Source organism: Parus major, chromosome 2, assembly GCF_001522545.3.
Source record: "Parus major isolate Abel chromosome 2, Parus_major1.1, whole genome shotgun sequence".
NCBI lineage: Eukaryota > Metazoa > Chordata > Aves > Passeriformes > Paridae > Parus > Parus major.
This window is the reverse complement of record NC_031769.1, coordinates 41,341,623-41,366,701: the sequence shown is the minus strand read 5'-3', so window position 1 is coordinate 41,366,701 and position 25,079 is coordinate 41,341,623. Positions and strand designations below refer to the sequence as shown.

Here is a 25,079-nt window from a genome sequence, read left to right as displayed (position 1 = left end):
TGGAAAGTCAGTCTTCCAGAATAAATTTCAAGCAGCATAATTACAAAAAGAAAAGCAAATTATACAGACTACTTTCTATAATTGCAAAACCCAGTGTGAGAGATCCTTACGCCTTCTATGACTATCCTTCAACAGAAACAGAATTGGCAGAGGGAAACACTGATTCCATACAATCAGTAATTTTGATTTTCATGCTGTCACAATTCAGTAGTAAATTAGGAATCAGAGGATCTACCAAGAAATGCCAGATGGTTCATTGCAAAATACAGCAGCTGTCCATTTTCCTCCAATGACTCATTTTAAACTGGTGGAAAATCAACTTACTTTAATCTGCCCTGTACAGCTCTATAATAAAAACAGACAGGAAAATAAAGGTTGAGGTGTCCAGCTACTCACTGGATCCACCTAGTCTGCCACGCAGTGTAATCACTCAGCAGTTTCACAAAACAGATCACGTATTTTCACTGAGGTATCTTTCCTCACACCACTCTACTGGTCCTTGTGTAACAGAGTTCACAGTGTCAGGGCAGACAAGCAAACAGCTGTCAGTATGAACACCTACACAGGGGAGCTACCAAGGACATGAGCTGACCACGAACATTGTACCTCAAGCCCAATACGAGGGCAGTTAGTAGCATTCTCATTAGATGCCATGTCAAAGGTGGCTCTTGACTCAAGAGCCTGGAAGTGAAAAGCAAAAGCAATTTTGGAGGGATATACATGAATGGCTTGAGGGAAAAAACAACTTCTTACTTCAAAAGATTAGCAATATACCTATTTCCAAAGCACCCATGCATTTGAACAGAAAGCAGGGGATAAAGAAGTTAGTTTAAAAACATATGAATATTTACTATCTTGGGTTCTAACTTTGCAAAACCAATAGCTCAGAATTGTTAATAAATCCTTGGAGTTATAAAAGCATAGTTTCTTAGACATACTGGACTGAAACTCTCTTCTGTTTCTTTTTATTTCTATCACTTAAGGGCTTAATTTGCTGTGTTTTAAGAATTTAACAGACTAGACATACTCTTCAGAGCTCAGACTCAGTTATTACAGCACTACCAAACTCTTTTCACCATGGTTTGCTAGAGATAACAAATCTATCCCTCAGCCAAGCACAAAGATGCAAGCAGTGTAAAAAGAAGGGTTCCAAGGGGACATTTTTCATATTGCTTCACTAAAAAAAAGAGGTTCATTTTCAAAGTAATTTTTTCCAGTTCCCTAGCTGAAAAAAAGACAGCTTAATTCCTGTTGCTAGGTGAGTATATTAGCAAAGTCTAAAATATAGCTCAATAAAAAATTTATATGATTTGGTCACCTACTTAGCTGGATTATGTATTTATATATTTCAATCTTTCAAAAACTTTTGGAAGATTGCTCAAATATATGGTTAGATCTGCAGCCACAATTTATCCAAAGTAGCCATGTAAATTACATCTGTTGGGGAGATAAGTACACACACTCCTCTGAGGAAAAAAAAAAAAAAGAAAAAAAAGAAAAATTTTATGGACTTTACATAAATGTAGTCACACAAGTTTCTTTTTCCCACTGGAAAATTACCAGGCATCTCTAAGTATACTGGTAATTCTGGGAGAAAAAATATTTTGGGCACCACAATTCTCTTTTTACTTTCAGACACCTGGTACCTCATCTTTCTATTACTGTCTTGAAGTGTCTAGAATGAACAAGAAATCAGTGAAATAAAGAAAAGGATCAGTAAAAGTTGAATTAGTTCTAAAATTTAGATATGGCATTGAGATAGATAACTATAAAATTCAAGAAGAAAAAGCATTTATCTTTCTTTCTAAACAAGATATAATTTTAAAATAAAGTTTAAATATTTCCTTACAGTATTACTAATTCAAATGTTGTTGGAATGTGAAAATAACTAATTTTTCATCCTGAAGCTGTTGATATGATTTTTAGAAGTTTTTTTCCACTTTAATAACCTACAGTTTTAATAAACACTTGACACAGGATTTCTTTAAATATGCCTATATATTAAAATTCTCTTATCTTTCAAGTATTTTTAAAAGATGGTTAAATTGATCCACTTTGCAAGACAATGTTTATACTACCTCTTTTTAGCAGTATTGTAAACTGAATGAAATCTGTTTTTTAACATAATCCACAGCTGCTTCAAAATGTCATTTCTGAAGCTCAAGTGCTTTTTTCAAAGTACTTTAATGAAGAATGCCTTTAATTAGTATTCATTTCAAGTAGATTTTTATTCATTTCACAAAAAATCTGGTCTGAGGAGAGTTCTCATCACTGCAAATAACTGACTAAATACTAAAATTCTAAAAATTAGAGTTAGCAGTAAGATAATTCACATGTCATTTTTCCAGATTTCCCTTACTACTGCTTTTCAGCATATCTTCTTCGTCTTGCTATAAAACTTAAAAGAATCTGTTACACAATGAAGAGGGTTTGAAGTGAAAGGGTAAATGGATAAATTTCACCAGAGCTGAATGTTTTATGTAATACCAGCCTTGCAGAACACTGATAAATGACAAATATTGTGCAGTTAACCCCTTTTCTTGCGTCCTTTCTGTCCCAAAGACCAGAAGGACAATACTGAGCCATGGGAGAAGCTGCCTAAGAAATCTGTATTTTCTGCTTTGATTAGCTTTAGTTAGCCATTTGCTGACTTTTTGTACTTAAGCATGTATGTGCAATCTAAAAAGATGATAAGCAAATGAAAGTGAACAGTTTCCCAGCTTCCCTGTTGTTCTTTCTTCATCTGTGGAGTGATTTTAGCAAAAATTCAATGTTCTCTGTCTTTATTTGAACTGAAATGCATTATCTCTACCTCTGGATGGAGAAACAGAGATAGAGTGAGCTATGTGGGCTGAAGTCATATAGTGAGCCAATGCCAATTAGTAAAATACACCTTTCCAACTACTGTTTTACATTCATGGTACTGCACTTCTAGCAAGTTGTGACATAAAGCGCCTTATTTCTTTTACATGGATCTCAGACTAGGATGTATGAAATGTGAACACCAGAAAGCACTAAGCCATGGTGAAATGAATTTGAGCAAGGTATTTCATCCCTCAGAGACCACCTGAGGCAAACACAAAGAGACTGCATGTAGGACACGGTCATTTCCCAACCATGTGCAATTTTGCTGACGGCATTATTGGCATTAGAGTACCATCTTATTAAGTTTAATAATTCAGGATTTTCGTAACACCTGCCACTTAGATTCAGTCTTTGTACAACATAGGCTTTTTTAAAGCTAACTTCTACATGTTCACATTGTCACGCAGTGGATGGTCCTGAAGCTTTGGTGTTGAAACTATCACCCCATTCAAAGCCCAAACACCAACTTCTATTGTTTTCTGACTATATAATCTATTTGAGTGATTTTCTCCCCCTAACTCAAGTCCTAAGAATCTGTGTTATTTAAATACAAAGTTGATGCATTTCTCAGCACAAGAGAGACATGGAGCTCCTGGAGCAAGTCCAGTGTGGGTAACAAAGATGATTAAGGGAAAGGAGCATCTCTCTCACAAGGAAAGGCTGAGGGAGCTGGGCCTGTTCAGCCTCCAGAAGAGATGCCTGAGAGGGGACCTCATCAATGTCTGCCAGTATCTAAAGGGGGGTGACAATGGAGCCAGACTGTTCTTGGTGGTGCCCAGCAACAGGGCAAGAGGCAACAGCCAGGTGATGCACAGGAAACTCTGCTGGAATGGGAGGAAGAATTTTACTGTGCAGGTGACTGTGCACTGAACAGATTGCCCAGAGAAATTGTGGAGTCTCCCTCACTGGAGATACTCAAGAAGTGCCTGGAGGCGACCCTGTGCCACGTGCTCTGGAATGGCTCTGCTTGAGCAGGGAGGTTGGAGCAGGTGACCCCACTGTGGTCCCTTCCAACCTGACCCATTCGGAGATTCTGTGAAACTGCATAGTCCCTCAGTGTTGGCGGGCTTCTGAAGCGCTGTGCTCGAAGGAGTAAATACTGAGGGGGATGGAACACCCGACGAAATGTTCGAGCCTGGCCGTTTGCCCACGCGACTCCGAGCTCGGGGCGAGTTGGGCGTTTGCTCTCAGGCTCTGCCAGTTCCACAGCGAAGCCCAGTACCCCATGAGCCCCCGACTGTGACAGTGGCCGGGCCCCGCAGCTCCGCACGCCGCTTCGGGCGCCATGGGGCAGCACGACGGCTGCGCAGCACAAGGCAAGACACGCCCGCCTGCCTGGGGGCTGCCAACACCGGAACAGGGCCGCCCGGAGAAGGCGCGCTCGCCACCCCCAGCGCTGGGTTTTAACCGCGCAGGCGGCACCGCTGCAGCGACCGGGTGAGCGCAGCCGGGCGGGTGTTCCCGCCGGGCCCCGCCTCGCCCGCCGCGCCGCGGAGCCGCCCTCACGCCGCCGCTCCACCATTGCCCGCCGGCGCGGCGGCGGGTCCGCGCTTTGGACGAGGCGTCGAGGGACGGATCGGTAGACGAGGCCAGGGAGTGAAGGAGAGAGAGAGAGAGGGTGGGAAAGTGGAGCGGGAGACTGCAGGCAGCGGCCTTCTTGAGTCTGGAGAGGTGCGGGGCTACTTCCTTCCCCGCCTTGCTCTGTGCAGGTTGCTCCGGGTGTGTGTGCGGGGGCGGCAGTGAGGGTGTCGGTGTCAGGTAGGGCTTGTCGGTGGCCGTGTTTTTTCTCAGGGCGGCCTGGGTGTCCTTTCTGTCGGTCTGGGCTCCCCCAGGAGTCCCCTGAGGCGGTAGCCTAGGAGGGATTGTTCCTCGCTCTAGGTCGGGCCTGCACCCATCGTGGGTGCCGGGCTAGCGAGGTTGCAGCGAAAGGTGCGCTGGCCAGTGGGTTTTGTGGGCTCTGCTGCTCTGGGACCGAGATGCCGCAGTTGAGGTCAGGGAAAGTGGTGACAGCCAGCGAAGTGAAGCAGGTTGACTCGGAGGTCAGCAGCCCCGGCTCTTCGGGGGCAGGGTGTGAGCTAGGGGAAAATCTGTTAGTCAAGCAGATTCCTTGCCTGGCACCGAAGAGGAAGCCTGAGCACCTCTTTCCTTCCCTTCCACAACGTGCTAGGCTCTCTGGCCCTTCCTTTAAGTGTTTTGCTCTTCCTGTGCCTGTGCAGAAGGAGCAAGGTGAAAACAGACAGAAATTCCCAGGTAAAAAAAACAAGGGAATCCAGCACAGGAAGTCTAGAAGAAAGAAGGGTATAGCTTCAGTTTCAGACACAGCTGAGTGTGAAGATTGGCAAGCAGCAGCCACGGCTGCAGAAATGTGCTGGGAAGAGACTCTAAGAGGGACAGGTCAAAGCCAACAGTTACTTTCCTCAGGGACTGCTTTGCAGAATAAATTCCTAGCAGGGATTGAAAGGAATGAACATTTCTCAGAAGAGCTGAGCTACTCAGGTTTCCACAAGGGTTCAAAGAGCTCAGGAAGAGAACGTAAACATTCCTGTGTGAAAATAAAATTACAAGTCCCATCCTTAAAGGAGGAAATTGAGAGCACAGAGAGACGTGGTTTTCCAGAGCCAGGTCTTCAATCCAAAAAGGTCACACACAGTACTGAAGTGAAATGCATTGACTCCATAATATCGCAGAATATGCAAATCCCAGATCTTTGGAAGAATTTGGGTGCTCAGGAAGCCATGCCTGAACCAAAACCTCAGGAAGAGGTTGATATAACAGAGAAGTTGAATGGGTGTCCATTAGTTGGATCGAGAACACTAGGGACACAGGAAAAAGGAAGGAGATGCTTGGGCAAGGAAAGCAAATCAGTGGTGAAACCAAAAGTACATGGTCCCAGGGAGAGGAATAGTTCTGCCTTGCTGGAACAGCATACACCATGTCCAGAGTCCAGGAAAGGAGCTCTGAGTATGAGGAACAGAAATGCATTGCTGTCACAGAAGCTGCAGGATCTGAGTGGACAAGAACAACCAACAACCAGGAAAAAGAAGCGTTGCAGGAAAGAAGAGCAGCAGAGCTCAAGCCATCAGAAAGGACCAGACAGCCCAGGGGAAAGTGGTAAGCACTGGTAGAGCTCCAGTGTAGATGTACAGGTGTAGAATTTGGGCTCCCAGCTTGGTCCTGCAGTAACACCCCTTTAAAAACTGGCTGCTGATTTAGTTTGAGAAAAGCTAGGGTGTACTTCCCATACTGTGAGTACCACGAGTCTTAGAAGGAGACAGATTGTCAGAAAGAGTAAAGGCTTTTTTTGAAGGAGAAAAGCAGTATATTTAACACCAGGGAGAGGAGACCAGTTAGTCATTTGAGGGGGTAAAGAGAGGGAGGGAGGGAGGGAGGGGTGTGGACAGAAACAGGCAAGCCTCTGGTAGGAAGTGCTTGGAGTTTCCCTCAAAAGTATTCCTCGTTTCTGCCACAAGCAAGAAAGGGGGCAGTAGTTTCAGCAGTGCCAGAATAAGAGACAGTCAGTTCTTCATTCATCTGTCTATTGTCTGTTTATTTTTGATTATATATGGTGCTGTCTTGTTTCTGTGTCTGCCTTTATAGAATGCTGGGATTTGCTCTCAGAACTTTTTAGTTGCTGTTTTCTGCAAAATCCCCAAAGACGTAGAAGCAAAATTATTGTGTTCTGATGTTTTAAGAGAATGTTGAGTCAAACTGGAACAATTCTGAAAGAGGAGTGTTAAAAGTCTTTATTTCAGGATGATTGTCTAAAAACATTCTTCTTACTTTTTAAGTGGATACATTCAAATTATAAATACTATAGATTATTAATATTTTATGTAAAAACCATATTCTGAAAAATTGAAGTATTAACATTGTGTTTTACCTTGAAAACAAAGGTCTAAAAAACCCCAGCATTATCCTAGTATGCTCTTGAGTCCATTCTCATGTCTAAATTTTCAGATACACAGTTTTTTACATTATCAGTATTTGCTTTCGGATAAAAAGTAGTAGTCTCTAAAAATGCAAGTCCTTCAATTTTTCTGGATCTTCTTGGTCAGTCTAATTCATTTGGTTGGACTGTTTTTCTGAAAGATATTCTTATGAATAAGTGTTCATCCTACAGAGAATCTGCTGTGTAAACAAAAAATTTTAAGGCTGGACGTGCAGGCAGCATCTTCATTTTCTTGCCAGATTTGCCCTAATTTGTTTTCCACCCACGTGGAATATACAACAAATACACGACTGCCAATGTCCTTATGACACCATAAGGTTCTGTTCCTCTTCACATCTGTTTCTGTAGACAATACATCCTTTTCTACTCTTAAGTGTCCCAATAGTGTTTATTTAAAAAAAAAATAATAAAACTTCCCATAAATATTTTAGCCTTATGCAGTGTCATGTTCTTCAGCAGACTTGAATGTTCGGGGTTTTTTGTTCTCTTTATAGGCTTGTCTTTTTCTTTAAGAGTTTTCTTTAATGACATTCCTTTGATTTTTTTTTAATCAGCAGAGGAACAATTAAAAGCAACTGAGCAAGACTCTGGTACTTCACAGGCTGTGAAGAAGGTTAAGACAAAGCCAAAGCAAAACAGGGTGGAAGATTCTAAGGAAAAGGAATCTCACTATTCTGGAACTTCCACAGTTTCTACTTCAGGTGATACTGAAAACAAGAGCTTTATATGCCATCCTGTAACAGAAGAGCCCAGTGCACAGTGTAGAAAAAGGCAACACAGATCTGGTGAAATGAAGCACTTGCAAAGTTTAAGTGGGACTGCAGCTGAAAAGGTGATGAGTACATCTGCAAAATGTGATGCTGAACATGGCAGTAATGCCCTACACCATTGCAGTGGCTTGCTCTGTGCAGCCGAAAAGAATCCATTTGTCAGATTAGAGGACTGTAGTTATATCAATACATTAGTGAAGCCTTCAGCTGTTGGAACTACCAACAGTTATAAATTGAATGGATTCTTCCATGTAGCCCATGGTACTGGAGACCTGAATGATAGAATTTGCAGCACTAGTAGAATGCAAAATGAGACATCATTCATAAAAGGCAGTTTATCATCTAATAAAGAAAAGAATGGAAATGAAGAAGGCTGTGTTTCATGCTGCATGAGTGAAAACAGTAAGTGTTTAAGGGAGAAAAACTGTAATATTGGTAGAAAGCATAGAAAAAAGATGAAAACCACAGAGAAGTCTGCAGACGTGGCTGGTAAATGCAAGAAGTGTGAGTTACAAACAGAAGCAGCAGTTGCCATGTCAAACTCGTTTGCAGTTTCAGGACTAAATCGTACTCTCTCAGCTTCATGCGATCATACATCAGATTTTGATACAGAAAAAAATACTCATGAACTTCAAACTGTATCAGCCTGGAGAAAGAACAGTAGCAAATTACTTGCACTTGAAACTGGCTTTAAGAAGACATCTGTGCTCTCTGCAATGGTAAAAGGAGAAAATTCAAGCAGTGTGGCAGATTGTGCAGCTGCCTCAGATAGCCTGAGAGTGTTAGCTCAGATCCATGATGTTTCTGATTGTCACAAAAGCAAGGCAGGAGGAAATTTGAACAAAGTTAATAAGAAATTGCAGCAGTTTACCTGTCAAAGAACAATACCCATGACTGGTAAAAAAGTTTGGCCTGTTGAATCTTGTGCCAGGACTTCTGAATGGTTTCTTAAAAATCATAGGTCAGAAGAAAAAAGACTTTTAAAGGTTGCTTTTGAGGATTCCTCTGATAAAAGCAGTGTTAAAGCTGTAGGAGATGCTGCAGTGATTGGGAATGTGAGACAGCTGGATTTGCATACATCACTGGCAGAAATTACAAAAGAAATTACACATAAAAAGATTGATCCAAATATTGACTGTCAGGCATCACTTGAAACAAGGGGATCCTCTTCTGTGGATATTTATGAGACTTTGACAATGAACAATGAGAACTGGGAATTGCCAGTTAATATGGATAGAAGTGCCGTGGCTTTTAACCATGATGAAATGCAAGAAGTTAAAGCAACCTTGAATTTTACAGCAAAACAAAAAGATGAAGATGAAGGAGATGTAACAGAAAGAAGCCTGTCTGTGACAGCCCAGAATGGTACAATAAAACAAAACTATAAAAATGAAGGCGATGTGACAAATAGAAACCTGACTGTGACACTCCAGAGTGGTACAATACAACAAGATAAAGATGAAGGAGTTGTGACTAATAGAAACCTGTCTGTGACAGTCCAGAATGGTAGAATAAAACAAGATAAAGATGAAGAAGTTGTGACAAATAGAAACCTGTCTGTAACAGTCCAGAATGACACAACAAAACGAAAAGGTAAAAATGAAGCAGAGGTGACAAACAGAAATCTGTCTGGGGCAGTCCAGAATGATACAACAAAACGAAAGGATAAAAATGAAGCAGAGGTGACAAACAGAAACCTGTCTGAGGCAGTCCAGAATGGTACTTCTACAAGTAACACAAACAGTATAAACTTCAGCCCTAAAGTATCAGTAGTGAACCAGAAATTACCTGATTTAAACCTAATTAAACCATTAACCTCTGGAAACCTGACAAAATTCAAAATTCCTTTATGCAGAAAGAAACCTGAATCCAAGAAACTGGAGTCTGTCCATTCATTTGAAAGCAAAACTTGTAGTCCACTAGAGCTTCTTGAAAGCACTAGTCCAGAAAGGCAGAAGACAGGTGAAGAGACTTTCTTGGTGAAATCAGAGCAGGGTCCTCTTCCTGTGGTGAGTGATGCTACATCTCCACCTTCCATACAGAAGAAAGCAGATGAGATCGACAGTAAGGACTTCCAGCAGAATGCCTCTGTGAATCTCTCTGATGAGATGTCCGTGCTCTCTGAAAGTTTTTCTGCATATCCACATCCTCTTCTTGATGGAGAACCAGAGCCATCTATACCTGATTTCTATGGTACTGAATGTGTGCTGAAATCTAGTTTTCCTGATCGTTCTTGGAATGCAATCGACCACGTTGTTGGATTAGGAATAAGTGATGATAGAAAATCAAGACGGAATTTTTCACAACACAAAAATCAAAATCTACCAGATATCCTTGAAGCTTACAACCAAGATGTTCTTGTCATTGATGTGATTCAGGATGACCCTGACCTTTTTGGAACCAGTAATGAAGAGGCACTTGCACCTGCACGCTGTGAAAATTGTCCAGTGAAAGCGTCCCCTGCAAACAGCATTAAAGACACAAAGGAATATATTAAGCCTGAGTCTCCAGTTACCTCAGAAAAGACATACTCAGTAGAGAGTAGTTTTAGGTATGACTATCATTCTTTTTTTATCACAATATTCCTAAGTACTTTTATCTCATATCCGTATACTTTGGTTTTAGTGATCAGGCTTCTTTAGAGACATTTACTAATTTCTGTTGAAATTATTTCTTTTTTTGATTTTGTGTGTTTTAAGTTTGATTGAGCTATGACAGTATTCTGAATGCAGGTAACTTGTTCTTCATAAGAGCTGGGATAAACTCTGAATTGTAGGATAATTGTAGACAAAAAGGGCTTGTTTAAATGAAGTGAAATACGGAAATAGAAAGAAAGATAATTAAAAATAATATTCTTAATCTGACCTGATTGAAGATAACAGAAATCCCTTTGACAGCAATTTTCTTAGTTATAAAGTGGTATAATACATAGAAGTGTTTTCAGTTTTTAGATGTGGCTTATTCTTATCTTGAATCTTTAAGAGGAGATGGTTGTCACTACAGTAGTATTCCATTCTGCCATTCTTCTTCCCTCTTTTTCTCCTATCCCCAGGTGTGAATATTTTTCAGATATGTGATTGGGCTAAGGTGTTGTAGAGGTTTATGATCCTGCATCTTCATTTAGCAAATTCCTGGTGTAAATCATTAGGTGTTAATGTTTTACTGGGTTTTGAGATGATAATAAAAGTCACAGGAGGAAGAAAAGAAATTCAAAGTAGAAACTAACTTTTGTAAATGAGATAGTTCTTCATGGAATGGATGAACTCATCTACTGTTTAGTCTGCCTTCTCTCTTAAGCTTTGATACTTGTGTTCAGTGAAAAAGTTTTAAGATTGAATTTTTCATTTTACAACAACAAAGTTTAGATAGAAATAACGCAAGATTTTCCTCTGAAGATTAGTTTTTTTTATTGGGATGGGTGTTTTAATTTTCTTTGTGTAGTCTTTCTAGGTGGCTTTATGTTACCTGTATTTTAAGTCACGATTCAATTATTTTCAGGATTGTACTACCTTATAACTGCATTCTTTTTTTTTATTTACTCACTTTTCTCCTTATCCTTTCCTTTTCATTAAGCCCATGTGGAAAACAGGAAGGGAATCTTCTTTGAGGTGCTGAACACGTTTTTGAACATGAGAATAATAAACTTTCAGATGTTAATAGAATAAAATTTCTGCCAAAACAAGCCTCTAGAGAACAGGGGAAGTCTGTAGGAGTGTCCAACTTCTTGAGAAGCAGCTAGGCTGTAGCATAGTATATTTATTAGAGGGAGTATTAATTTCTTTCTGATACCTGTTGAATTTGTTTGCCATTATCCAAGGAAAATAAAAATGCATGGTTCTTCTTTCTTAGAATTTCCTCTTAATTTGCTAAAGAAAAAGGCAAAATTTCTTATTTTGCTTTTTACCTTCCATAATTTGATGCAAAGATTATTAGCTGGTGATTAACCATAGTTGGTAGCCGTCAGGAGCATATTAATGAACTGAATATGAGAATATTGAAATAAGACAATAGACCTTACCACTGTTTTATTGGGTGATATCACCAGATAATACCAGATCATGGCCAGTTCATACTATTTTTTTGTTTGTTTTATTTTGCCGAGTTTTATCAAATACAACTGGTACTTCAACAGTTTATTTCTCTGGTGCATGCATTTTACATAAAGAAGAGTGCTGGTTACTTCCAGGCATCAGGAAAACATTCTGGACTGAAGTCTGAATGGGGCAGTAAAACTAATTTTTCACATATGCTTTTGTTTGCCATTTTGTGTTGCCTTGACTAGACAGCTTGCTGTCATTACACTTGGTGCCACTCACCAGGTACAAGCTTCTAAAATCTGTGATGATCGTGATGATGTTTTATATATTCTGTATGTAAGATTTAAATACATATTTGTCCCTCCTGAGCTTTTCTAAGAATTTTTTTCCCCAGCTTATCTTTGGAATAGGTGAAGTATCTTCCTATGAGCAGTTGTTTTTGTTACTCTCTCTGAGATTCATTTTTATGCAAATGATCTTGAATATAAAATTACTATAAATCACATTTTTTAGAAACTGATGAATTGGCTCATTAGTACAGTATTTTCTTGTTTTGCTATACAGAGAAAATTTCCCTTCCTGGTATTTTAGGCAAAGATTAAATGAGACAATGAGATTTTACTGAAAATTTTGGGTTTGAAATGTCTTGGTTTTACTTAATATGTTGAGGTGTATACCTGAAGGGATGGACATGAGAAAGCCAAAAGAGAAGGTTAAAAAGAGTCTTAAAATAGTGTGTTGGATGTAAGGATTCTGTCTGCAGCTAAAAGTATTACTGAAAATTTTTGATTTTATGTAACTGATGGATTATTTTTGCTTTTGTGCAAGATGGAAATCTTAAATACACTTTTTGTTCAAAACAGATGCATGCAAGAATCCAGAATGTCAAGTGATACTGAAAATTCTTGTAATTTGGTGTTAAAAGGTAAGGCTATCTGGAAATGTTTTGGTATATAATCAAAAGAAGAAAGAGACCTAAAAGATGCTTTGTGGCAAAACCAAAGCTTTCTGCTTTCCACAAAAAAAAAAAAGAAAAAGAAAAAAAAAAAGGGAACTTGTCTGGTTTTGTATTGTCTTTCTATTGTAACACCAATTTGTTTCTTAATGCATATTGAGTCAGTAACTTTCAAAACTACACACACGTGAGTCATGCAGGGAACATGTACTTCTCTGTAGTCTGTTGGTAGTACTGGTGGGTTGGAGTGGGGGTTTTTTGTTTGATTTTGATTCTGTGTTTTTTTGATATTTCTGATAGTTTTAGTCAAAGAGTTCTGTTAGTTGTTGAGATCATAGTAAGATTCTGAGTCCTGTGATACTGCTTTGGAATTTAGGTCAGAGTTAGAGGTGGTTGTTCTGTTGTGTTCATCAGCACACAAAATTTTGTAATCAGGTTTATTTCCAGGTTGTCCTTTTGGGGTTTTTTGTGGGTTCCAGAGGCACTGTGCTGTTTTTAAGGATGCTCTTTTTAAATGAAATAAGGTTACTTCTTATTTAGTGGGGGTTTTCTTCCTATTTAAAGCAGAACAGTCCAGCTAGGCAGCACATGAATGTGATTTGTTTGGTTTTCTATGGCTTGCATACCAGACCTACTGTGTGATGTATACCTAGTGTAGAAGTTTCTACTTGGAGGAGCAGGATTTTGGCTTTGACTAGAAGCCTGTTACTGACAGTGGTGAACAGAGAGTACTGAGACTGGTTTTGGAGGTTCATAGTGTTTCCCTTCTGGTATCTGTTTGTCAGCTTGTTAATCTGATATTCTGACCTTACATGTTGATTTTGCTTCAGACTTGAAAGGTGTCTGTGACAGTTCCTCTTGTGCTGGTTTTCCACATTTATGTGTTATGTTCATGTAGAAAGAGTGATTTCAGCAGATAATGCCTCCTGGAAAGGAGTGACTGGAGACTATTAGGGGAAGAGGAAGATTTCAGGCTTCAGGTATTAGAAGGCAAAATAAAAGGTAATGAGCTTTTAAGAGCTCAGATACCAAGAAGTAGATACAAGTTCCCTGAGGAGGAGTCAGGAAGAAGTGCACAGTTAGGCCTCTGGTCTTGTAAAGAGATTGGGGCCTGTGCCATGGAATCTGCAATCTTGAGGTGTTTGAAGCCAAACCTGGCAACAAGTTTTGTACTATTCAGTAACTTATGCATTTTGTTTGTTGCTTTACTTCATGTTCTAGCAAAGTTTGATGCTGGAAGTCTTTGGTTCTTTTTGTGGTGCCTAAAGTCCTTCTTCACAGATCTCAGAAGCAAGATCACATCATAATCTAAGATGAATATGCACGCAGTAACTTATGTTTCATACAGGCCTTTACAGAACAAAAGAAAGGTGCCTGGTTTTGCTAATTATTGACTTTTTATGTATTTATTTAGAAATACGTGTTACTGCTTTGGTGTCCTGTATTATTTAGTGAGGTCATGGCTGCTTTCCTTATTGGCTACATCATTTAAGAAGGGGAAAAGGTGCCACAGTTAAAATATTCTGGATGACATCAATCACCTTTCAAGTGGAAATCTTGTGTATGTTGTCTTCAGCCAACATACTTGTACTTGTGTCTTGTACTTGGTGATCATAGAGACTAGTGACTGGAGGAGAAAAGCCTTTCTAATACTAATCTGGTTCTTTTTTCCTGTATCTGGACAACTGCAGTTGGAAGTAATTTGTGTGATCCAGTAGTGAATTTCTTTTCTATGCAGAACTATTTTGTTGTATATTAACAGCTGTTTCAGAAAGTTGCAGCCAGGTGTGTTGTTTATTTCCTGTGGCATCTGCAAAAGATGCTGAAATTTCCTGACTCTGAATTTTTACTGAATTTACTATATTACAGGAATTTGGAGTTTCTCAGAGGTCTCTATATTTAGTTAAGGGTTGCGTCATGTCAGTATGATTAGCTTACACCCTTTTCTAACAAATAGTAAGTCATTTTGCTTAGCAAATTACCACACATATCTTTGGCTGTGTTTTAATAAAAAAGTTTAACTGAATTTATTTCTAAAATACTGAATTCAATATCTTGTAAGTAAACCTGTTGCACTTTTCTGCAGGGACAATTAAAGAGCGTACAGCTTGAATAGAATTTTAATTGCATATTCAGCCTAATATTTATTTGAAATGGTTCCTGCCTTAAGCATGAAATATTTTTCCATATAAATTTCACATTTAGGAAGTCCTAGGAGTGCTTCAATGTCGTTAGTTCTAAGCTTTTGTAATACCTAGGAAATAAAAGCTTTGTTGTCTTGTAGCATGTGAAACATATAAAGCAATGTGTTTGTACATTTTCAGCTGAAGATGTGAACGCCCACAATTCTTCCAGAGGAAGCAGTCCTTCAGGAGATGTTACTGAGGAATTTCTTAAAGATAGGCAACAGAGCAAACTAGATGAACTTTTGACGAGTTTGGACATGGATGAAAAGGTCCTGAGAAATTATGCTTTCTCTCCTTTAATGGTTTGGGCAATTACAATCCACATAATTGGATAATTTTAGTTACTTATGCTGTTTTATCAACAAAATTTAAAATTTCCTACAATGAAGAGAGTGCAAGCATTTCCTAGATTACTGTGTATTGGCAATATAATCTCTGCTTAACAGAACTTGATTTCATTTTAATTGTCACCAACATTTAAGCTTCAAATTTGAAGTGAAACAGGGTATTGTTTTATCAGTTGTTGCAGTAATGCTGTATTCCCAATGGTATGAAAATTACTGTTCCAGTCACCTATGAGTACTGCTTATAGTATGACTATAAAGATAATATATGACATTTTTACATAACATACCTAATTTTAAATGTTGCTGTTAAATGCCTCTCAGTATCAGAAGGATGGGGCAGTGTTGGAAAGCTGGGGAGCTGCACAGCCTTCATGTACTGGAGAAGAATCATTCTGGTCTTCATTAGTTAGGCAAAAAGGGCCTTTAAAATACAGATTTCTAGCTGTTCAGCGGGAATGATTTTCATGCTCACTGACTTTATCTGATCTTCTTCTGTCTTCCCTCCTCTAGATAGTAAGTCTAGGTCTTTTAAGATTTGCTGAAGTTTTATACTGTTTGCTTTTTTGGTAATTAATTGGAATTTATATCTCTCTGCCACTCATACATAGTTGCTGATAGCATTTACTGTTTTCCACTACTTCAGGAGTGGCTAATGGTTTTAACTGGATAAGTTAAACTGTAAAATTCACATGGTTAAAAGTTGCTAAGTAATTGAGAAGTTAATCAAACAGCAGAGAATCAGTTTCCCTTTCAAAATTGTTTAAAAGAAGAGAAACATTTCCTTCAGCAAATGAAATTGGGCCTGCTAACATGCAATTCACAGAGTTAACAGTGCCATTTTATTTCCTGATCTTTTGGAGAGATAAAAAGGGTCTGTCAAATTGTAAGGTTTGCTGAAGGTGAAGTACTTGTTGCAATATTACCAGGTCAGTCCCAGCTGGGTTGTTTCATAGCCTTGTGGCTTTATAAAATCAGTATCCTAGTGTTTGCTTCTCTGTGCTGTGTTGGACAGCAGAAAATATTTGCAAATAATCTCACCCAACCCAAACTCAAAACCACAAAATGCATACTAAGCCCTACCTAAACCTGTTCTGTATGTGAATAGAGAGCAGCAGTGCGCTCCTGCTGGGGGGATTACTGCAGGTACTCTACCATTCGGGGAGATTTTTCAGATTTTGCTTTTATGATGGTTTTCCCAGTTAATAATCCTGTGAGAAGGGCAAAAAGTAACCATAGAGAAAATGCTACAAGTATTCAGGAAGTGGTAAAATAAAGTTTGGAAATCTACTGCAAGGATATGCATCTCTAATTCTTTGGCTATAATAAATTTGTGATGGAATATGAAGTCCTAAGTTACTTCATAAATAATGGATGAAACAAAGTCAGGATTCTGTGACTTCATTCTGTATTAGTCTTTTCAGATTCTCACCTCCAAATATGTTTTGTGCTGTCCTTTTTGTCCATATCATTGGGGATTTTTTAACTGTTCACGATTGTGTAGAGCTGAGCAAAAGGCCTAAATTCCTCCTCAGTGCAGTTTTAAATTTCAGTAAACTTGATGGAATTACTTTTGTGGTATTCCACACATCTGTCAGGCACAGTTAAAATTAGGCAGTGGGCCTAAAAATTGCTGAGATTATTATGGGAGCAAAGAGAAGTGAGGACAGTCACATGACCTTTTTTCCAATTAAAAATCACTGTTTTAAAGAACTCAGGGTATAAAGGCAGTATGTCCATTAAAAAAGATGTTGTAAGAGTAATCCTGCACACTGAATTAGTTTCTACAGTTAAGACTGTTTCATCACACCTTGCAATGATCACTAACAGTTTTAAGTCCGTAGAGTAAAGCATAACAGGCTTAGTAGTGTTTTGCTGTACCTGAAAATAATTTCTAAATATCATTACAGTTCAAGCTTGCAGATGGAATGCCTGATGCTGAAGATGAAAACAAGAGTGAAGGTGAAAAAAGGTACGTATAGTCTGTCCTTCATGTAACCTGTGGTGTTCCCTAGTTACTATATAAATAAAACATGATGTTGTTACCTGAACACCACCAGTATTCAATTTTCCATGTTACTGTAACTATGTGATGAAGAACATAAATATGTGAAATAATATGATTTCACTCTACAAAGTACTGAACAAGTATAGTCATAGCCTGACAGGACAATAGGGCTTATTTTGTCTGGTGGCAAGATATATTAACTTCATGACAGTGTCTCACTTTTGCATCTCAATGTGAGTGTGGCATAAGATGCATTTCTTACCGCAACAGCACTTACCAGAACTTAACAAAACCAAAAGATTGTAATAAATAAATCATGAAGCTTTCATTTTTCTTTTCTCCTTATGAAAGAATTGAAAGATCTCATTCAAATTCAGGCTGACAAATATTTGTGAAGCAGTAGAAAAAGGTGCTTAAAAACATGTCACATGCAGTTAAGGACATACTTTACTGTTCTTCTAGCTTCAAGCTGTGTTTGCAGTGTTTATTGTATACATAATTTCTTAGTCTGATTTACAGAATCACTGAGTAAGCTGAGTTGGAAGGGATCCATAAGGATCAAGTCCTACTCCTGGCCCTCCACAGTGCTATTCCCAAGAGTAGCACCATGTGACTGAGAGCACTGTCCAAATGCTTCTTGAGCTCTGTGAGGCTTGGTACTGTAACCCCTTCCCTGGAGAGCCTGTTCCAGTGCCTGACCACCCTCTGGGTGAAGAACCTTTTTCTAATACTCAATGTAAGCCTCCCTTGACATCTTCAGGCCATTCCCTCGGGTCCTGTCACCAGAAAGAAGAGATCAGTGCCTGCCCCTCCTCTTCCCCTCACAAGGAAGTTTCATACTGTAGTGAGGTCTCCCCTCAGTCTCATCTCCAGACTGAACAGACCAAGTGACCTCAGGCACTCCTCACCAGGCTTCCCCTTGAGGCCCTTCACCATCTTAATTTCCCTCCTCTGGACACTCTCTAATAGTTTAATACCTTTCTTACGTTGTGGCACCCAAAACTGCACAAAATATTCAAGGTGAGGCCAGGTCAGTGCAGAGCAGAGTGGGACAGTCCTGTCCCTTGGCCAGCTGGCAATGCTGTGCCTGATGCCCCCGGGAGATGCTTGTCCCTCCTGGCTGCCCGGGCACTGCTGACTCATGTTCAACTTGACATCAAGCAGGAACCCCAGGTCCCTTTCCACAGTGCTGCTCTCCAACCTGTCATTTCCCAGTCTGTCTGTACTTCCAGGGTTGCCCAATCCCGGGTGCAGAATCTGTCACTTTCCCTTGATGAACTTCATATGGTGGGTGGTTGTCCAAGCCTGAATTAGTGTCAAACTGAGAAATTTTCATTCATCAGCAGTCCAGAAATGACGGAGAATTAGTTTTTGTAGGAAAGGTACAGTTAAGGTGGAACTCTTAAGTAATTAGAAGAGAAAACATATTTCAGAATGTTATGGTTTAGGAGCAGTAATCACCAATTAGCTACTTCAAAAATTAACCCTGTCCTGGCTGGAACTAGGACACAGTAATCTCAAAATAACCAAGAAACCTTATCTGGCATAGTAGAGAGTACTGCTTTTTTTCCAACACTGCTCATATTTCTGTGACAGACTTCAGTGTGCCAGAATTCTGTTAGTAGAGAATACTGCATCTTTTTGTTAATCCACTAGAGAGCTCCAAGCTCCTCCTTCTGCTATAAAATACCCATTTAAGTTTGCCTTAGTAGCATAAATAATTCTTTATATTATTGAATAAGTAGATTGTACTGAATAAAATATGTTTGTGCAATGCAGTACTCTGTGGTTAGAGACGAGGCCTCCATTTGGAGTTGAACTATTTTCTCTAGTTTCTTTATATTATTGAATAAGTAGATTGTACTGAATAAAATATGTTTGTGCAATGCAGTACTCTGTGGTTAGAGAAGAGGCCTCCATTTGGAGTTGAACTATTTTCTCTAGTTTTACTGAAAAATGTTGCAATTACGAAGTTTTGTCTGGAAGAAAACAAAGTTGCTGTTCTTATTTAGCAAACTCCACTTCTAGTGATGCTGTTATTAAAAAAAAATACTAATAGAACTGTGTAGTTTACAGATCCTGGCAAAATTGTGTGTAGTTTCATGTCTAGATTAAAGAAATATGAAGGAAAACTGTTTTGAAAAGCCTGTTGTGTCAGAACTGAGGCTGGCATCATGAGAAAGCATAAGAAGATTTTATGTGGTAATTTGACATTTCTGAGTAACTAAAATTGCGGATCTTTTGTTCCCTCTGGAAACCAACCCAAATACATTGATGAGAATAAAGATTGATCTTGAAAAATTTGGGTTTGTTAGATGGAATTTTTTCCTCTCTAGTGTAGCATTTTTATTTCAAATTGTATTGAAACATCCTGAAGTTGAGGAACTATTTGAATTATCCTGGCTATGAGAAGTATTCAATATCTTGAATCCCTTATAGGAGGTAGCAACTCTGCTTCTGTCTGTAGAGGAGCAAGCAAGTTAAAATGTCCTTTGTGCTGAACCAGGATTCTTAACTGAAAGGGGGAAGGGGACCAAGATCTCATGAAAGGGGATCATGTTTTTCCTGTGGCTTTGTTTACAAATACCAAAGAGATTACCAAGTGTTTTGCTAGCAATATTTTTAGCTTATTTTTGAAAGCACCATATTTTAGTAGTTTAATTTTCTGGAGAATATATATTTGGGAATAAAAGCAGAACAGTCTTTAATTGGAGATCCCTTTGAAATCTCCTAAATCTTCTGTCCAGTAGTCAGTTTTTAGGAAAGAAAACAGTTGACTCTTCAGATGTAATTTGAAAAGCCTTGAGGTTTACTCCTTTGGCAGATAGTACATAATAGACAAACATAAAGTAGATGCTTCTTCAGAGGTGACAGAAGTCGTCTCAGTCTTCTTGTCGGCATGGGGGTGGGAGGGAAGAAGTGGTTCACAGGTGGTTTTTCTACTTACTGAATTTCATATAGTTATGTGTTAGGACAGAGTAATCTCAGCTAAAATCGTAATCACATTGGACCAGGCAAATGAGAGTAATGAAAGTGAAATTGTTGGGACTGCTCGCTATTTAAATTTATGGCAAGTTTTGAAGTGTTGTGTAAAGTGTTGAAGAAATTCTCATCTTTTATGCACTTAATTTCTCTTTTTAGGTATGCAGTACATGAAAGAAACCCCTGTTTAATTGGGTTAAAGAAACTAATTTTAACAAATTTTTGTATTTTAATACTCAACAGTGACTGTAAATGCAAAGTGAACAGTGAATTGCTATCAGAATTGCCACTGAATGACCAAAAAGCAAATCTCTTCAGTGAAGCTTCAGAGATGAAATCATGGGCAAATGGTATTGTATGCTGTGTTGGTGAACCCTTCGGAATTTTTTGGGTTGTTTTTTTTGTGTTTGTTTGGTTGTTTTGGTTTCTTTGGTGCTTTATTTGCCTATGAAATCTTAAGAATTATCTTCAGTTCCTGAAGATATTGCTTGGAATTTTACTTTGCATATCTGAAAAGAAAACTGCAAGCTCTCGTCTGGTAGGTTAGTGAGAGGTTTGGGGTTGGGGTTTTACCAGAATTCTATTCAATAGGGTCAAATAGAAGTAATTCTGTCTGATATTTATGCCTCTCAGATGCTTTAATGGTACAGCAGTGCCTGCATTCTTAGTAGTCTGACATACTGTGTTTGAAACATGTTATTAGCAAGTAAATAAAGGAAATGTTTTCCTTTATTTGTGGTCAGAGAATGTGCTTGCAGATTTGGTTGGTTGATGGTTCTTTATAAAACTTGCCAGAATGGTTTGCCCACCTTGCTGAAGGTCAGAACTTTATGTTTATGTCAGTTCAAATGGTTTTGACTGCATCAAATAATTATATAGGTTTAATAAGTAGCACTTCACGTTGACCCAGTATACTTAACACATGGGACAGATACCTCTATGGTGTCTATGCTACCAGAGAAATCACAATGGAACTGCAGTATATTTGCACATAACAAATATGACATTAGCCTTGCATAAATGCATGGTTTATTTGACATACAAGATAGGGAAAACAGGGATTGATGACTTGTGGATAGATACTGTGCTGTTTCTTTGCAACAGGTGCTTTGGAAATCAATGTTTTTAGAATTATTGATTAATATGGACGTTTATAAACATGGATTTCTTGAATTAAGATGAGTGACGGGTTCTCATTTAGTTTCAAATTGTACTGTCAGTGTGAGCTTGTAGAACATTTTTAAAATCATAAAACAATATTTGCAGGTAGTGCAAGAAATACATGCTGCAAAAAGCAATTTTGAATATGTCTTCAGACTCCAGTTGTTTGAAACTGTTCATGTCTTTGGCCTTCAAAGCATATACATAGACTTCTGAAGAGTACTTTTAAGTCTTTCTTCTTAAAGTCATTTGAAAGTTGCCAAAGCAAGGGTTTCTGTGCTAGCACAAGGCAAAACAGCTTTTATTCCCAGAACTGTGCAGGCAGGATTGGTTGTTTCACTTTAGTGCCTGCTTCCCTACAAGTCTGACCTACAGTCAACAAGGGAGAGTACAAACTCTTGAAAGGACCTGGTCAGAAACTCTATGCTTTGGGATGGCAGGAATCTGGAGGAAAGATCAAATTCCCAGTGGCAGTTTTCTGTAGCTAGCAGTTGGCTGTTTCCTCAGTCTTTTTCTTGTCACTAAATGCATCCAATCCTGAATTTATTGAGTGGTCCACTATCACTTCACAAGTTTTTGCAATATGACAATACATAATATTAAATACTCACTGTTGTACATTATGCTCTTCCTTCCTATCCTGTGGTGGTCCTGTCTGTTAGGAAAACATGGAGATTAAGAACCATGTACCTAGTGCCAGTCTCCAGTGGAACATTCATTATTGGATGCTCTTTAGTAACTATAGTTTGCCAGAAAGGGCTAAGCACCCTGTCTTTTGAACACTCCGTTCTTTGAAGGGGCCAGATGGGAATCCTAGAATGCTTTCATTCAAAAGCTCTCATTTGTCTTTAGATATGGAGTTGAAAATTTGAACTTTTATCTTTAGTTATCATTATTCATTTTTCCAAGAAATAAAACTGTCATTCAGTAATGAAGTTCTAAAACCAAGTTTCATGATTAAGACACCAGTAACACTGGGCTTAAACTTGCTACTTGCACTGCTTAAAACATAAGAGTATAAAAGGTTTTCTGTCAGTTCTGAGAAAATAGCTTAAATTTAGGGCTAGTGATGTTGGAATGCAAAGATTACTGATAACATGAATAGTTTTTGAAATTAAAACTTACAGATATTTTTATTCCTTATCTCTGTAAGTTAGAGCAGGAACCTTGGATAAAGTAGTGAAGATTTTAATTTAAATGTGCTTACTCTTGAAGTTTGTGTAAGGTCTCACTTTTAGGATAATTAAGAAAACTGTAATTTAAATTACTGGCTTTAGACTGCGTTAATCAAATTTTCATTAATCATTGCTGTGACTTGAAGGAACTATAAATATAAAGGAAAATAAGATAAATGAGAGTGGTTTCAGTATGACTCGTTTTCATTATGTGATTTGCTACCCTCATCCCAATTTTTAGGTTACAAATCTTCAGGAAGAAGTACTTTACTGCCATTGAAGGATTGTGGAGTTTTTGAGCCGTGGAAGATGGAGAAAAGTGCAGTTGTGAGTTGTTGAATCTTTGATTTCTGATCATTTGGCACAAAATTCTTCATAGATACTCTAAAAGTTCCCCATGTATCAAGTTAGAAACTGTGAATCTGTACATGTTTGTGTTTCTACACCTGTAAAGATGTTATCACTAAGTATAATTTTTGAGAACAAAATCAACGATGAAGGGACTGCTATTCACAGTGAAGTTTTCTTGATTTCTGTTTTCAGCCTAAGTGAAATCAAATCATGTTTTTTGTTTGTTGGTGTTCGTAGAACTAAAAAACAGACAAGGTTTCACATGTTTAGGACAGTCTGCTTTATCCATGATTCTGGGCACTGATAAAGGGTCAAGGAAACTGATACCCAGAGTTCTCAGGTCGTTACTCAGAGCTGTGCAGGAACTTGCCGCCTTACTCCCCCCTCTATACTCATTGTCCGTCTCATTTAGCAGTTCTTGCATTATCCCTGTTTGTGGTCTTCAAGACAGGCTTTTGTTGTTTTAAACACTAATGTGACATGAGAAGGGATTGGTCTTCGTGTCCTTTGAAATGCTTCAAGTACAGTATAGAGATGAGGGTTGTTTCAGAGGCTTAATTATAGATCACTTTTGTTTATGGTTTGTAGATATTTTGAAATTCTAAAAAAGCAAAGACCATGTTTACTTTCAACAAATATTATTTGGCTTTTTCTGCTTGTTGTAATTTTATTTTATTCCAGGCTTCTCATTCAGTCCAGCAGATCCTTGATGCACTTAACTTGCCCCGTAAATACTGCAGATACTATTTCATGACTTCACGTGGCTGTGAAAGAACAAAGTGTTGGTTCTCTCATGTTCCAGTACAAGGGGATGAAAAGGTAAATTGATTTATTGAAGTACAGAAAAGATTGTAAGTGTGAACTTTCTAAAACCAAATCATCATCTCCTTTGTTCATTTATATATGGGAAGTGAATAATCAGAGATTGATGGATGAAAAAATTGTTCAGAAATTCTTTCTCTCAAAGTCTTCCAAAGTTTTTTTTAAATATGGTGTGATTTTGAACTAGTAGATCCTTTAAGAGAACACACATCAACAATTAGGCTGTACAAATACAGAGTAGCAGAGTGGGCAGATTCTGAGACATTTCTATCCTGAACATCAGAGACTTTAACCAAACCTTTGCAAAGACTTTATGTGTATTGTTAAAACCAAAAGACATCTGTGGTATATTACCTTCTCCATGTTTTGTGCAACAGTGGGTGTGTTTGTTCTAAGATTCCTTAATCTCCTTAAATGGAGCAACAATTCTCATAGTATTTGCAAGCAAGAATGATTTTCCAATGATCAGCAAAGTAAATATGTTTTCAAACCATTTAACAGAGTCATTATGAGTTTAATGCTTCCAAGAACTGTGCAAGGCAGGCTAATTGCACTGACATGTAATAAGATTTTGAAATCAGCTGTATGAAAGTTTTGTAAGTTAACTGGAAACAAACAAAAGCATCAAGGCAAGTAACCAATAACAAATGCCTAAACTTGCCCTCATCAGGTCTTACGAGATTTATTTCTTACCTACCATCTTACTGGTATGAGTGCAATTTTATCATTGATGTCAGTAAGGAAAAAATATTCAGAATCAAAATGTAAAAAATAACTTGCAGTTACCCTGTTGCACATAATTGCTAAAAAAAGTTAACATCTAAAGGAACTTGACCATCTTCCTGATATCTTAAATATATTGCATCATAATTTAAAAAATCCATCAGTGTAATTTGGTTTTATTTTTCTTAATGTTTTCTCTTTTCCTTTATATATATATATAAAAAAGCTGCTTTATATTTTTGTTAATGCTTTCTAACCCCTTTGAAAATTTATACGACATCTTAAAAATACTAAGATAATTTGAGAATAGTTTTGTATGGAACATTTTTCCTTTCTTCTCAAGTGTAATGGATCTTTAGCAGTCTGTAGTGAATATTTGTAATTTTCAGCTAGTTTATCTGAATTATTGTAGTTTGTAGTGCTTCATTATATTAGGCGCATTAAAGAATTATTTGCCTAAAACTATTAAAAATCCATTCCACTTGATTTTACTTGTGGTGCAGCACTCCAGCACACTTTAACTGTTCTACCCACCAAACCTAGCCAAATTTTCTTGATAGTCTGAAAGTATATTTCAGTTTTGTTTTTGTATGTATTTATGTTTTTAGAGCTGTCCATTTAAAAATTCTAATAGGTCAAGCACCTCATGGTGGCACCAAAGTACATAAATTAAAAACAGGTAAAGAAGTGATAAAGGCATCTAATCTTATACAGGAGGAATAAATCTCTTCAGGAGAGCTGTTATGCAGAC

General features: G+C 38.2%; 1 protein-coding gene across 2 annotated transcripts in view; it reads left to right on the top strand.

Annotated features, from left to right (window-relative positions):
- Positions 1 to 4,355: 4,355 nt before the first annotated feature.
- Positions 4,356 to 25,079, top strand: part of TOPAZ1 (testis and ovary specific PAZ domain containing 1) — a 38,456-nt gene continuing 17,732 nt past the window's right edge. Inside the window, exons 1-8 of one of the 2 annotated variants that reach the window (XM_015620156.1) lie at positions 4,356 to 5,976; positions 7,372 to 10,135; positions 12,485 to 12,546; positions 14,901 to 15,031; positions 17,017 to 17,078; positions 20,340 to 20,446; positions 22,674 to 22,759; positions 23,465 to 23,602. In XM_015620156.1, coding sequence (XP_015475642.1) covers positions 4,842 to 5,976; positions 7,372 to 10,135; positions 12,485 to 12,546; positions 14,901 to 15,031; positions 17,017 to 17,078; positions 20,340 to 20,446; positions 22,674 to 22,759; positions 23,465 to 23,602 — 4,485 coding nt within the window. In that variant the 5' untranslated portion in view covers positions 4,356 to 4,841. Of the gene's footprint in view, positions 5,977 to 7,368; positions 10,136 to 12,484; positions 12,547 to 14,900; positions 15,032 to 17,016; positions 17,079 to 20,339; positions 20,447 to 22,673; positions 22,760 to 23,464; positions 23,603 to 25,079 lie in introns of both variants that reach the window. The other variant, XM_015620155.1, reaches the window with a different exon arrangement.